At 35.3% G+C, this 15,513-nt stretch overlaps 1 protein-coding gene across 1 annotated transcript; it reads right to left on the bottom strand.

Annotated features, from left to right (window-relative positions):
- Positions 1-838: 838 nt before the first annotated feature.
- On the bottom strand, positions 839-1,774 carry LOC124895805 (zinc finger CCCH domain-containing protein 24-like). The gene has a single exon (XM_047406228.1). The coding sequence runs from the start codon at positions 1,772-1,774 to the stop codon at positions 839-841; it is 936 nt and encodes a 311-aa protein (XP_047262184.1).
- Positions 1,775-15,513: the final 13,739 nt, after the last annotated feature.

Genomic DNA, 15,513 nt, shown 5'->3' with positions numbered 1-15,513 from the left:
TAATTATATTTTCATTTAGTATAGGGGCAAAATGGTAATTCAACTTTTGCCTAAAAAATTTTCCAGTCTTACAATTTGAGTAAATTACATATTTTATTAATTATATTTTCATTTAGTATAAGGGCAAAATGGTAATTCAATTTTTGCCTAAAAATTTTTCCAGTCTTAGTATAATTTGATATTATTAAGTTCAGTGAACATGACGAAATATAATTATGTAGCTTTTTGTCGTTATAGTTGATAGCATTTAATGATCACATGTGAAATTAACTCGAAACAGGACCTTGGAGACCGTCAGGTGATCCATTCATTGCTAATGTTAATGTTTACAATGGAATTTATTGGAATGGATCTCTATGATGAAGAAGATGCAGATGAACAAGTTTATTTTCTTAGTGCAATTGGTGCTTTTGAGTATGTTGAGTCTTTGTGTTGTGTTTGAATTATTTGCATACCTATTTGTTCTTGTACGCTATTATTTGGTTTTTGAGTATAGTAAGTCTTTGTTTTGCCTATAGCTCTAGAGATTTAATGTCACGTATGATTGTTGAACTTTACGCCTGTATGAGTAAAGTCACAAAATTAAACTGAAGTCGAACTTTACCCATTATATTAATAAAATATTTAACTGTTTTTTGTTTGATTAAAGTCATTAAACTTTATCCATTGTATCAAGTTGGTCTGGATAAAACAGTGTTCTCTTCACATAATTTCTTCTTAAAAGGCAAACCATAATTATAGTACAGCTTCCTATGAAAGGTACTACAAGTATCTTCTTAAAAATGATATACAATTAATAAATTACCAATTACTATCATACATCATATATAAAAAATATTTACAATCTTGTACCGTCAAACTCATCCACTAACAAATCAGAAATCCAATTGATGTTTCGAAATTCTTGATCCGGTGACTCAATCTCCACACAACTTGTACCCTTTTCATCATTTGTTTTATTCACCTTAGCATGAGAAGTACTCCCAATCTCAAGATTCTTCAGCTCCTCAATTAATTTTGCATGGTTAGTCGAAAAAAGTGAAAAACTACTCTCACTTTGAACCGTTTGATCTATTCTTGGTTGAGATTGAGAAGAATAAAGAGGAGGGGGAGGAATACTATCTTGAGGAATTTGTTGAGAAGTCGACAAATTTCCATGTTCAGAGACAACAGTACCACAGTACTGATCATGTGGTGGTGGTGGCAGCTGATGATTACAAGAAATAACCATCCAAATACCATTTGGTTCATTTTCGATTAAAATGTCAGGGTAAGGTTGGATGTGTAAAGGGTACTGATACATATAATACCAATTGTACTTCGTCTCAAGACGGAGCTCTTTTAGTGTATGAGCAAAAAAACATACTCGTCTATCACATGCCGTGCCAGCATAACATAGATGAGTCTTGTACTTCGCGGGATGTAGCCAGTACTCGAAAACCCCGTGGCTCAATTCACAATTATCACCTTTAATGCAAGACGCGAATTTGTAGCTCGGGCAAGGAATTGGCAAATAATTGTATTTTCTTGGGTCACGCCGACGTGCTTTTTCCCCTCGGTGTGTAAAGGGACAAGAGGGCCAATCGTGACTTAAAAGGTTTTGGCATCTTTTTATTTTATATGCGTACATACGAAATTCATCTGATTCGTATAGAGCTTGATCGATTAATTCATGAAAATCATCGTGAATTGTTTCTTGCTCCTCGGATTGTTGACGAAATGGGGAAGGTGATGAATTGATGTAGCTGAAATGGCAATCATTCCTATAGGCCATCTATTAATGTATAGTGATGATACGATTGAAGAAATGTAGGATGAAAACGAAACAAAAAGATGTACGATTTTACACAGAGAAAAGTTACGGTTAGGATAAAGAAGAAAAAATCTTTAGAACAGCTGAAATAGAAACTTTGAAAGAAATTTCTTGAAACAGAAAGAAGCAAATACTAGCAGAGAAAGAGTGAAGTGAATTCTAGCAGAGTAAGAGTGATTGTGGAATTGGTGAATGAATACGGGAGTTATTTATAGCTTGAAGAAATCAAGTGCAACTTACTCTAAGAATATATTTATGTTTAACTATCATTCTCTCTTTCGGAATTTATGTGACACATTTTATTTCAAAAAAGAGAATCCACTTTTTCAATATATAGAAATAATTTAATTTAAGAATTTTATTTATACCAATTAGTGAGATGAGTTATAGAAGTACAAATGTCTAAAGTGGATTAAATCAACTCACTATTTTAAAATAATTTATTTATATTTTAAAAACTATACAAAAAGTAATATAAGTTGTAACTCATTTCATGTCAATGCGATTAAAAATATATTTTAAGATATTAATGAAAGTTTATATATATAGCTTAAATCTCAAAAAAAAACAAAAAATATCACATCAATTGAGATGGAAAAAATATTTAGCAATCATAAAATAAATAGACTCCATTAATATTTATTGTAATCTACTTTAACTACTACCTGCATGCAATCCTACACGTGTGTATTATACACGGGAAAAATCAAAAAAGAAAAAAACATAATTAAAAAAAAAAAGCTCTTCTCGCCCCGGCGGTTACAATTTTACTTGTCGGTGAAGTTTGGGTATATATGAACAAAAAGTCAGCAAGGAGCCTTAAATAAGGATAGAAATTAGGTTATAAAATGTCATTTTTCAGACTTTTACCTACATGCAAAACTCCAGGTATCCGGAAAAAAACGAAACAAGATGAAAAACAAAAAAGGTTTCTTCTCATGCAATCCTACAAGTATTTGTATATCCAAAATTTTATTGAGGTTACAACTTTTTAATTAATTGAATATGTGATTTGATAATGATCCAACTACGGAAACAAAAAACAAACACACAAACTAAAGAATCGATGAAATCGAAATACGAAAAGTAAAGGATAGCAAAATAGAATGATAATGATAGAAAGATAAACACAAAGAAGATAACAAAAGGACAACCAAAGGGTATTTCAAACCCTAAGACCTCCCTTGTTGATTACCAACAAGCACATAACTCTTACGTTGACCGCAAGAGAATCGAAACTCCCTTACAACCATCATTTCAAAACAAATATCAACATTGGCTTTCCAAGCACTCAAACACTCTCTAAAAGAGTTTCATCTCAATCAATATCCAAAAATTAAGGAAATAAGCTAGCTCCCAAGTATTTATAGTTTAGGTTAATTATTACACATTTAGGGCCCAAAAGTGACCCTATGGCAAGAAAAGACACACTAGGGGCTGTTTTGATCCACTCTTGAAATGCTATAGCATATCAAAGGCGGATCCAAAGCGCCTTGGGCGCATATCCCTTCCAAGGGGCTTTCGAGCTCCACTTTACACTCCTTCGACCTAGTCAAAGTCCTTTGACCCTCCTTAATGATAATATTTGTTCATGAGGCATTTTTTATAGCACTAAGGAGTCGTCAAGAACCTCGAGCATCATATGTATCCCATCCAAAGGTCCGTAGGCAATTTGGCTTATATCATCTTCCCCTTCTTGAAAAGGATACAACCTCGAATTCAAACCTTGCAAAATCAAAGGAAGGACAAATAAATACAACATCCTCATGACATGAGGGTTAGTACAAATAATCATAGCATCATGCCAAGGTGCACACACTTAAGATATAACTAAGGATCCCTTGTTTTAATCATGAAAAGCTTATTGAAAAGGTTACAAAGGAATTAGCTATGACAAATATTAAGAGATAAGGAAATCGCAAAGGTCATATGGCCTCACCAAGCTAAAAAGGTGAAACTACATTCATCTTAGGAGCCATAAGACACAATTGCTTCATTATCTCTTCAAAAGACCGTGCCAAATGTGGTACCACCAATAGTTCATAAATCCACAAGTGTTTTTTGGATTCAAAGATGTGAATGACCCACATAGAATATCACTCAACTAAGTGGACCAACCAATAAGCTCCCTACCTCCACATGAAATAATTCCAAGACTAACATAGATATCATCATAAGCAAAGAGATAGTATAGAAAAGAATCAAGTATAAAAGCATCATTAAAGGTTCTATTATCTATAAGAAGGTCATTTGCCTCAAAAGATTTAGCATATAACGCACATAAGGATGAAATCAAATCATTTAAACACATATAACCTCTTTCTTTCAAACTCGTCCCTTAAAAAAGGGGTTACCAATTGTAAACAATTCAAAAAGAAGGTTATCATATGGGTGGAATTCATCCAAAGTGTGTTTAAGAGAAAACTCTCTCCTTGACCTACACGTAGTAAAACATTGGTCAAGAATTGAATCATACAATGTTGAACTCCCTTAAATCTTCTCATTACTCTCCTTCTTTAATGAACACTCATCTTTATTGATAATGCCGCTCATGCATAACTTGGGTCTATCAAGTGGATTGCAATTCCCCAAAAAATACTTGCCATCATTGAGAAGGATTCTAATATCCTCCTTCAAGTCTTGTTTGTCATCTAGACTAAGCAACAAGTTGGTGCGTGGAAAACACCACGGCCCATTAGGTCACTGGGTCAAATGGAAGAATTAGACAAGAGCATGTGTCAAGGCAATACTCACTTTTCCCCATGGTGCCATTTTCACAATTAGATCTACCCTCTACATAACCATCGACAATTTCATAATCAAAGAAAGGGTAGAGAAAGGTATCACACAAATTAACTTCAACCAAAGGTCATAGACAATTTTTAATCTATCATAAAACACCCTAAAATTGAATTTTTTGTTTGAAAAATGTTATTTGAATTTAAAAATTACCTCACATATTTTTTATCACTCCAAATTCGACACAAATGGAAAAAAAACTCAATATATCTTTTATTCTATTATCACCCTAATAACTTAGAATTAAAACACTTGTTCAATTAAACAAGATCATCATCGGGACCACAAAAATTATGATCAAATAAAAGAGGGTTGGATTGGGTTTTTTTGATTGGTTGGGTCCGAGCTGAGTCATTAAAAGTAAAAACAAAATTGGTGAGATATTTTTTAAAGAGGAAAGGACACTCTCTATCTATTTTAAAAACAAATGGTAAGCATTTGACCAATTTCCCACATTATGTCCAATCGATCAAATTATTATCATTTAATAGCTATTGGATTACTTTGGACCTCCCCTTCCTTCTTGGGTCATTTTGGACCACTTTTTAAATGGTTGTTCTTTTTTATGGGGTTTCTCTTCATTTATATAAAAACAAATGGCTTATATTTGGGCTATTAGACATAGAGTAGCTAGTTGACCCAAACTAATTCCAAAAATGACTGGTCGAAACTGCATCAATATGGTATATGATTTGTATCAATATGGTATAAGGAGTGTATTAATATGGATCAACGACTGTATCAACATGGTAATATCAAACTGATACAATGTATATGCATGCATATACAGTTTTATACCACACTGATACAATGCTTATACCATATTGATAATATCTTTTCAATAGAGACGGAACCTATGCATGCATATACAATTTCTATACCAAATTGATATAATGCTTATACAGAGAGGAAATCTACATATGCATATACAGTCTTTATACCAAACTGATAGAACACTTATACCCCTTTGATACATTTTTACTTTTTTAAAAATACAGAAATGAAATAAAAAAAAATAGAAATGTTGAATTCTCTTTTCATAAGAAAAATGGACAACATTTTTTGTTAAATAGAACAACAAAAACTTTAAAAAAAAAAAAGAAATGGAGAAGAGACGAAGCCTATAGCGAAAAGGCTAATTGCAAGTAATTAGTTTTGGATGGCTATTATGGTGGAATTATTTTAGAGTGAAGTGCTTATTTTATCCTTTCTCCTTTTTTAAAAGTCACGTTACATTTGGAACTAAAAGATCAATTTTAGTATTCTCTTTTTTTCAGTAAATGGAGGTTTGCTAATCAAAAAATATAACATGCACCATTTGTTTGACGTCAAGTTTAACACGTACCACTTTTCAGTTATGAGATATATCTAATATAAATCACGAAGTTAAGGGGTATATTTATTCTTTTTTTTCTATTTCTTTTAGTCTCGGATCATTTTAAGACCTCGTGAAAATTAAAACTTAGTTTAGATTAACTGTGTAATACCTCATACTATTCTTAGCTCAGTTCAGCTTCTAGTTGCATGCAATAGAGTCTTAAGACCTAAAAATTTCACTAAGTGTTGGGGACTTAGTCATTTGTTTAGGCTGCTAAACTTTGAAGATTTTTAAATTGGTTTTCCCGGTCCCAAGATGTTGGTTTTTGAGTTAAGTCATGTTTAGGGATGTAAGAAGTATGTCTCGGAGAAGTTTTGGATTTTTCGGACAAGGTTTGGGGCATGTTTGGATCACAAAATCAGAGGGTCATAGTGATAAGCCCACGTCGTAGCTCTATTCCCATTCTCATACAAACTGCATCACGGTGAGGGAAATGAACGACTGAGATAGGATTGCATTGTGGTAAGCTTGTCGCGTCCAGTTTTTTATTTAAATGATTGAGGGGCAATTGTGTCTTTTTTCCCTCTACCCAATCATTCATAACACAAATTGGGCATTAGTTAGGGCATAATTTTGCCCTTCTTCTCCAATTTTCCTTCCAAGAAAGCCATTTTTTTCCTAAGAACACAAATTTAATTTCTTCATCCCCAAGAAATTAAGAATTCAAGTTCAAGAACCTTCAAGAAAGCATCAAGATTGGTGGTTCTCTTTCAAGTTAAAGGTTTAAGGTATGTGGGGTGTTTATTCATGAGTTCTTTTCACCTATGGAGCCCAAAAACCCTTTTTCCTTAATTAAAGAATGAACTTTCTATCATTATGGTATTTTATATATTCAAGAAAGTTTGAATTTCATGTTTTCATGGTGATTTAAATTAAATTCAACCCATGTATGATCCCATGCAAGATTTGATTTCCTCATGCAATGAATTTTAGTTTTTCATGTCTTATTCGAGTAAATTTCATGATTTGTTGAATGATCATGTTTAGAATATCCCCATGTGCAAGTTCATGCTTTGCACATGTTTGATGAAATGCTCATGTCTTGAGCTGAACCATGATTCAATGCTACAGTCTTAAGTTTAAGTGTCATGTTTTATGATCATTTAGTGCTGGTGGGTTATGAACACCCGATACCTATGTGTTTTACATGATTTTCATACTTTCAAGTATGATTTAGTTAAACCATAATTATTTTTATCTATTCAGTTATTATGATCATAATGAGCACTATCAGTCATGAAATCATGTTCAGTTAAACTCAGTCCAATTTTAGTTCCAGTGTTAGTTCAGTTAGGAGCAGGATGTGTCAGTTCAATTAGGAGTAGGATTTAGCACTGAGCGAACTCAGGGGTCGGGGGTCACCTGCCAGTAGAGGATGTGACCCTTAGTAGCAATCCCTGAGTTACAGAACTATGTAGCTAGAGTAGGTTAGAGATCTTTACCTATCATTTGAAGGTTGACAATATGTTTACCTATCAATTGAGGGTGACACATATCTCAATAGAGTACCTGCTAGTTGAGGGTGATTCATTATTCCTTCGGGACACTATTTTAGTGGATCCACACAGCCAGTGTTACCCGTGACACGGTACTGACACTCTTTCAATTAGGGTTATAGGTTGGACCCTAATTAGCTCAGATTGGGGCATGTCAGTTATATGATACCTCCCACAGTCTTAGCACAGTATTCAATTATATTCAGTCTACTTTTTCTTGACCAAAGTATATAGATTTATAGTTGTTCAATTATACAGCTTTCAGTCTTTCAGTTTACAAATTATTTCAAAAATTTGTATATCCTTGGTCTTGCATTCTCAGATATCATAGTTTTCATACATTCATGCTCAGTTATTTTATGTTATTCAGTTAGTCCTTATCTCATGTGCACAGTACCCCATACATTTTAGCCAGACCTCATATCATATACCAATAAATTCAAAGTACTGACCGCATACTCTTCTTTATGCTATGATGTGTTATATCATAGGTTCGGATGCTCAATTTCCCGACCATAGTTAGACAGCCAGCATTAATCAGCAGTCGTAGTGGTGAGTCCTAATCCATCGAGGATATATTATATCTCATTTAGTACTTCAGTATTTCACTATGCTCAGTTAGTTGGAGTTAGTTGGGGGTTTATCCCATCAACTCCCCAGTCAGTCAGTTAAAGGCTTTTCAAACAATCAGACAGTCAGTTAGACAGTTTTTCAGCTCATCGGTCTATTCAGTATTATCAGTTGTTTTAAATTGAAAGTTAGATTTTTAGTATTTTAGTTTTCAGTTGTTTATTAGCTTATCTTTTGCATATGTTATATCAGTGTCATTTTATTCAGTGCTCATAGCAGCTCATGGGTTAGCTTGTAGTCACTTATGACTGATACAATTTAAATGGACATCTTGGTTTTTGATTCCATCGTTAGAGGCCAAAACCTGAAGAATTCGGATTTGACCACATTGAAGGCTAGAGAGCATGCATGGGGAAACCATTTTGGGCACTTAATGAAGCAATGTCGCGTGTGGAAGGTTGCTTGGGAAGCTTGTCTTAATGAAGCACCCGAGAGACTCAAGTGTTGAAGAATAATTGTGAAGGCCAAAATAATACAAGGGATTACATATATTGAAGTGTGAAGAAGTGTCTTAAGACACTCCATGACTTCCCTTCTCATTAGGGGCGAGGTGGTTATTTTGTGTCTTTTCTTTACACTCCATAGGATCCCCTTTTCATTAAGGGTATTTTGGTCTTTGATTGTAATAACTATAAATAGATATTTAGGCTTCTATTTCTCATTAGCTTTTGATGAATATTGAGTGAACTCATTTTGTAGTCTTCTTTCTTCTCTCTAGGAGTTGAAACCAAAAATTAGGGTTAGCTTTAGCGTGGATTCACTTGAGTTGATAATTGGCTTAGAAAGATTGGTGCTTGAGGTGGCTTGAGTCCCTTTTGTGTAAACCTAAGAGTATGGTGTTCCAATTTCAAGCTTAAGTGAGTTTTGGTGTTTGATATACATACCTTAGCTCCTTAAGTATTGCAATTGTTATGTCTCACTATCTATCTTTACTTTCATGTTCTTATTTTGTGTTGTTGTCTTGAATCTGATTGTGTCTTGCTTCTTTAGTGGTTGTTTCTTCTTCATATAGTTTATTTAGGGTTTATTTTTTGTTTATTTTCTTATTCTTATATCACTTGGTCTCAAGAGCCACGTTTTAGAATTGTTTCGACAATTCTAAGTCTTGGATTGTTGTTATCTAAAGAAAATCAACACAAAAAGAGGGTCAAAAGTCCAAAAATTACTTGATAGCCAATGATATAAGAATAAGCAAATAAACCAAAACTAAACCCTAAATAAAGGAGATGAAGAATAAACAATCACTAAAGAAGCAAGACATAATCGGATTCAAGACAACAACACAAAATAAGAACATGAAAGTAAAGATAGATAGTGAGACATAACAATTACAATACCTAAGGAACTAAGGTATGTATCAAACACCAAAACCAACTTCATCTTGAAATTGGAACAAACACTCTTAGGTTGACATAAAAGGGACTCAAGCCACCTCAAGCACCAACCTTTCTAAGGCAATTTTCAACTCAAGTGAATCCATACTCAAGCTAACCCTAATTTCAGTTTTCAACTCCTAGAGAGAATAAAGAAGACTACAAAATGAGTTCACTCAATATTCATCAAAATCTAATGAGGAAATAAGCCTAAATGTCTATTTATAGTTATTACAATCAAAGATCAAAATGCCCTTAATGAAAAGGGGCTCCTATGGAGTGTAAAGAAAAGGCACAAAATGACCACCTTGCGCTTAATGAGAGGGGCAGTCATGGAGTGTCTTAAGACTCCTCTTCACACTTCAATATATGCAATCCCTTGTATTATTTTGGCCTTCACAATTATTTTTCAACACTTGAGTCTCTTGGGTGCTTCATTAAGACAAGCTTCCCAAGCAACCTTCGACACGCGGCATTGCTCCATTGAGTGCCCAAAATAGTTTCCCCATGCATGCTCTCGAGCCTTCAATATGGTAAAAGCCGGATTCTTTAAGTGTTGGCCTCTAATGATGGCATCAATAACTAAGATGGATATTTGACTTGAATCAGTGACCATAAGCACCATTGTCGCAACTAGGGGTAGCCTCAGGTCGTGACATACTGAAGTTAAGTAAATTTTAAGCTCCAATTGCTGAAAAATCTTTTTAGTACTGAAACTTATTTTATATTCCATATGGGATATTTTACTTGTCATATTTTTTGTTTACACTCTCCTTAAGAAGTTATGTGTTTTGCTTACATGATCCAACTATGTAATACTATATACTTTTAGGCTAGAATTTGAATTGTTCTCTATGTGTGTATAGGTCTGAACCCAATGAGTTTTACTTAGATATAAGTATTTAGACCAACTCTTTAGTGTGTTAAGTATTTTTATGTGAATTAAGGTCATAGAAAATCTCTAGCACAAAGACGAGTTGAACATCATACTACCAACTAAGTTTCTGTATAAGTTTCTATTAGTATAAACTTTAAATTAGTATTACTACTAGAATATAAAGAGTTACATGATTCAATAACCATCAAATTAAAGGTTTATTAGTCTTCTTTCTGATGCCTTCAATCGTTCATCAATCCTAGTTCAGAGCAAAAAGTTATGGGTGTTTTAGTGAGAAACTATACCAGCACGCATTGGGTAGTACAGGACGGAGCTCAAGCTAGATCATTAGTTAGCCTCCGTGTTGGGATGCGTGGTACAGAGCACACCTCCTCAACGTAGAAATCTAGTTTCTCTTATTTAATCAGGGGCAAACTAGTCTTTTCATCTCATGTAACTTCCCCAACCCATTTTATAATCCTAAAATCCTCCTAAAGTAGTAGAAATCTACCAATTCCCTCATTCTCTTCCTCCTAAAAACATCCTTCGAAGTAAGAACACCTAGGGTTCAAGATTCAAGACTCACACTCAAGCTTTTTCAAAAAAATTCTCCATCAAAAGGTATGTTGAACAACCCTCTTTCAATCAAATATATTTTTGGGATTTTTTCATAATTACTAAAGTAGTTTTTATGTGAGTTTTAACTGTGAATTTGTTGAATGATTTTTGAAATGAGGAATTGTCGAAATTTGCGAGCCCTTTTCGATGGACTAAAGCCTAAATTGTTAATGGAACTTAAGAATTGAGGTTTATTGTTTGAAATATATAAAATTTTATGAATATGAAAGTGTAATGATCTAAATTGTGAAATCTTACTTTCATGTGTTTTGATCATTTTGCCATTCCTTTAGTTGTGACATGTTGATTTTAGGATGTGGGAATGGTTGACACGGTTTTGATGTGATCTGGATGATTTTGGTAGGTTTGTGATTTTTAGAAGCTTTAAAAAGTCATATAGTTGACTTTGGTCAATATTTGATATACTGAGTGACGGATGTTAATTTGGACAGTTTCATTAGGTCTAAAATATCAAATTTGAGTTAGTAGCATGGTTGGCCCAGGTTCGAAATATTTATTTTGTGTTTCGATCCTTCATTTGAAAAATAGTGAAAAAGGGATTCCAATGGTTAATTTATTGAAAACAATTTGTTTTAAGAATTCAACATCGTCATTTAGTTTGGAATGTCAAAAATAGCTTGATAGCATATATTGTTCATCTCTATAGGGTTCCGATCAAATTTCGAGGCTCCGTTTTGAGCTTTGTAGGCTTCCACCAAAATCAACATTTACTGATATCTGGTGCAACAGCTTAAGCGAATAAGGTTCACTTAAACAACAACCACTTTAGCGAACCAAGACTGCTTAAGTGGTAGCCATTGCTTAAGAGATATAGTCTCTTTAGCAATCTGATATGCTTTAGAGATAGCATTATGTAATTTGCCTCACACCAATAAGTCATTAACTATAAAATTTTAGTATGTTCACCAATTATTAGTTTGACTAGATTATGTATCCCGTGGTATGTACGGGCCTAATATTATTATTTTTTTTAATAATATTTCATGATTTATTGTCAATTAAACATCTGATAAACCTTTTAAAATGAAAAAATATAAATATGTTTTTTGTGTTATGACAAAATAAAGACATATTTTCATATATTATTTTTAAATCTCGGGGATTTTGGCTTCACAGGAGCTTCACAATTGCTTCTTTCTTTGAACACCTCTGGCGCCAAAATTGTTCTCTCCGACGGTTCTCTTCAGCCTCTCCGGGGAAACTGGGGGTTTTCCGCTGACCCTTTCTTTATTTTCTAGCAAACTTTACTCTACAGAATCTTCCTGTATTGCACTCTATTTAGGGTTCCGACTATGTTCAAGACTAATTGAACGTCGGCTAGCATCTCTCCGACCAACTACGTAATTCAAATCCAACTGACTGAACGTCGTCTAGAATCTCTCCGGCCAGTGGTGCGCATTTCTGCTTCTTGATTGAACGCCAGCGACCACTAATATCTCTGGCCGATAACTCATCGCACTTCTTCTTCTTCCCCCTCTTCTATTTTCTTTCTTTTATAACCTATTTCAGGTGCTATTAAGTCCGACGCATCTTTTATCGAAGATTATAGAATTTTCCAATGATATATTTTCGATGGCCGGCATACTTTGCCAGCAACCAGCATACTTTTAGCACCAATTTTAGGGACGGTGTTAGTAGTAGGTCAAGGTAACGGTAGTGAAATTCTGGCTACCAATTTCTCCACCAACTTGCCGAAATCTGACGAATTGATCAAGAAAACATCCTCACTTTATCTTCCCCGGATCAGGTGCATATTTTATTTTACGTTCGGTATTGTTGAATATTTTTTTTATCTGATTACCTAGTCTGATTACTGTTACCTGATTTACTAGCATATCTATTTATTGTGGTAGTATAGTTCCCGTTATTCCTTGTTGTTTAGCAAAACTTTGCAGCATATTATTGGTTTTGGTGCTTTCTTTATATTATACATTGTTGTCTGTGTCCTTAGCATATAGTGGGCACATATTCAAGCTCCTTTATTGATTTCTTTATAACCAGTGTGTTCTTTTAGCCTTATCTTTATCCCTCTCTGTTATCTTTCTTTCTTTTTCTTTTCATCCTTTTTCCCCTATTTGCATAGTGGATGTGATTAGCGATAGTAGACTATGGTCATGTCATAAATTGGGGTCAGGTTCGGGGTTAGGAGGTGTTGGGTCTGGTTTGGGGTTGGGGGCTGTTAGGTTAGGATCGATTTTAAGGTTAGAGGCAAGGGGTAGTAAGGTTAGGTGGGATAAGAGAGCTTCTAGGTTACGAGTTGGGTCTTGGAACATAGGAACTTTGCAGGATAAGTCCATAGAGCTGGTGAAGATTCTTAGAAAGAGGAGGTTTAGTATAGCATGCATCCAGGAAACTAAATAGGTAGGCACTAAGGCGAGAGATGTGAATGGATATAAGTTGTGGTACTCAGGTAGCGTGAGACATAGAAATAAGATAGGTATCTTAGTAGATAAAGAACTTAGAAAGCAGGTGGTATAGGTTAAGAGAGTTAGTGATAGGTTGATATCTCTTAAGTTGGTTATCTGAGGGTCTATAGTGAACGTTATTAGTGCCTACGCCCCGCAAGTAGGTTTGGATTAGGAGGAGAAGGACTTTTGGGAGGTTTTAGATGAGATGGTGAGGAGCATCTCGAGCACTGAAAAGCTTTTCATGGAAGGGGATTTCAATTGACATATTAGGTTTTTGTCGAGAGGTTATGATGATGTGCATGGCGGGTTCGATTTTGGGGAGCGGAATGAAGGAGGAGCTTCTCTTTTGGATTTTTCTAGGGTTTTTGGGTTGTGGATAGCGAATTTGAGCTTTTCGAAGAAGGAGGAACACCTTATTACATTTCTTAATTCAGTGGCCAAGACTTAAATAGACTTTTTGCTTCTTAGAAAAGAGGATAAAGCATTATGTAAAGACTGTAAATTCATACATAGCGAGAATCTTTCGACTCAGCATAGGTTGTTGGTGATGGACTTGGTTATCAATAAGGGCAAAAAGAAAAGAAGTGTGGAGGCTCGGCCCAGGATTAAGTGGGGTAGCTTGACTTTGGCTAGTTCTTTAAAAATGGAAGAGAAGTGGGGGGCTTGGGAAAGTAGAGGGGGTGTGGATAGTATGTGGGAGATGACTGCTAGTTGCATTATGGAAACCGCAAGAGAGGTGTTGGGTATCTCAAGAGGTCGATCTGGAAAACATCGAGGAGACTGGTAGTGGAACAAAGAGGTTAAGAGAAAGGTAGAGTCTAAGAAGATGGCTTATGCTAAGTTGGTTGAGAGCAAGGATAATAAGTAAAGGAAAATGAATAAGGAAGAGTATAAGGAATCTAGAAGAGAGGCTAAGTTAGCGATTACAGTGGCTAGGACAACAGCTTTTGAGAGCTTATATGTGGTATTAGAGGAGAAAAGCAGAGATAAGAAGTTGTATAGGCTGGCCAAGGCCAGGTAACAGAGGTCTCGTGACCTTAACCAAGTAAAGTGAATCAAAGAAGAGGATGGTACAGTGTTGTTGAGGATACCCTCATTAGGGAGAGGTGGCAGTCCTATTTTCATAAACTTTAGAACGATGAAGGGGGCAAAGGTTTCGTGTGGGGGGACTTGGAGAAATCTAAGAAGTGTCGCGATTATTATTTTTGTAGGCATATCAAGGTTGATGAGATCAAGAGAGTTATTCACAGGATGCGGTTGGGTAGGGCGACGGGGCCAGACGAGATTCCAGTGGACTTTTGGAAGAGCACTAGCAGGGCAGGTTTAGAGTGGTTGACAAGGTGGTTTAACATTATTTTTAGGGTGGCAAAGATGCCTGAAGAGTGGAGATGGAGTACGACGATTCCAGTGTATAAGAACAAGAAAGACATCCAGAGTTGCAAAAACTATAGAGGTATTAAGTTATTGAGTCATACTATGAAGGTTTGGGAAAGGGTGGTAGAGTTGAGGATGAGAATGATTGTGACGATCCCTGAGAATCAATTCGGTTTCATGCTAGGTCACTCGACCATTGAGGCCATTTACCTTGTGAGAATATTAGTGGAGCAGTTTTGGGAGAGGGAGAAGGACTCGCATATGGTGTTTATTGATCTTGAGAAGGCATATGACAGAGTTCCTAAAGAGATTTCGTAGAGGTTCTTAAAGGATAGAGGGGTGCCCGTGGCATACACTAGGTCGATTCAGGGCATGTATGATGGCACGAAGACTCAGGTGAGGACGGTAGGTGGAGATTCAGAGCACTTTCTGTTTAATGGGGTTGCACCAGGGATCGACTCTCAATCCTTTTATATTTGCCTTGGTGATGGATATTTTGACGTGGCGTATTCAAGGGGAGATGCCTTGGTGTATATTATTTGTTGATGATATGGTACTGCTTGATAAAACTTGAGGAGAATTTAATGATAAGTTGAAGATTTGGAGACAGACCCTTGAGTTAAAGATTTTAGATTGAAAAGGACCACGACAGAGTACTTGGAGTGTAATTTTAGTGATGTGTCGCAGGAGGCTGACATGGTGGTGAAGCTGGACTCTCAAGCCACT

Source organism: Capsicum annuum, unplaced genomic scaffold (genome assembly GCF_002878395.1).
Source record: "Capsicum annuum cultivar UCD-10X-F1 unplaced genomic scaffold, UCD10Xv1.1 ctg997, whole genome shotgun sequence".
Lineage (NCBI taxonomy): Eukaryota > Viridiplantae > Streptophyta > Magnoliopsida > Solanales > Solanaceae > Capsicum > Capsicum annuum.
Note: the sequence above shows the minus strand (reverse complement) of the source record. Positions and strands in the feature narration are given on the sequence as shown.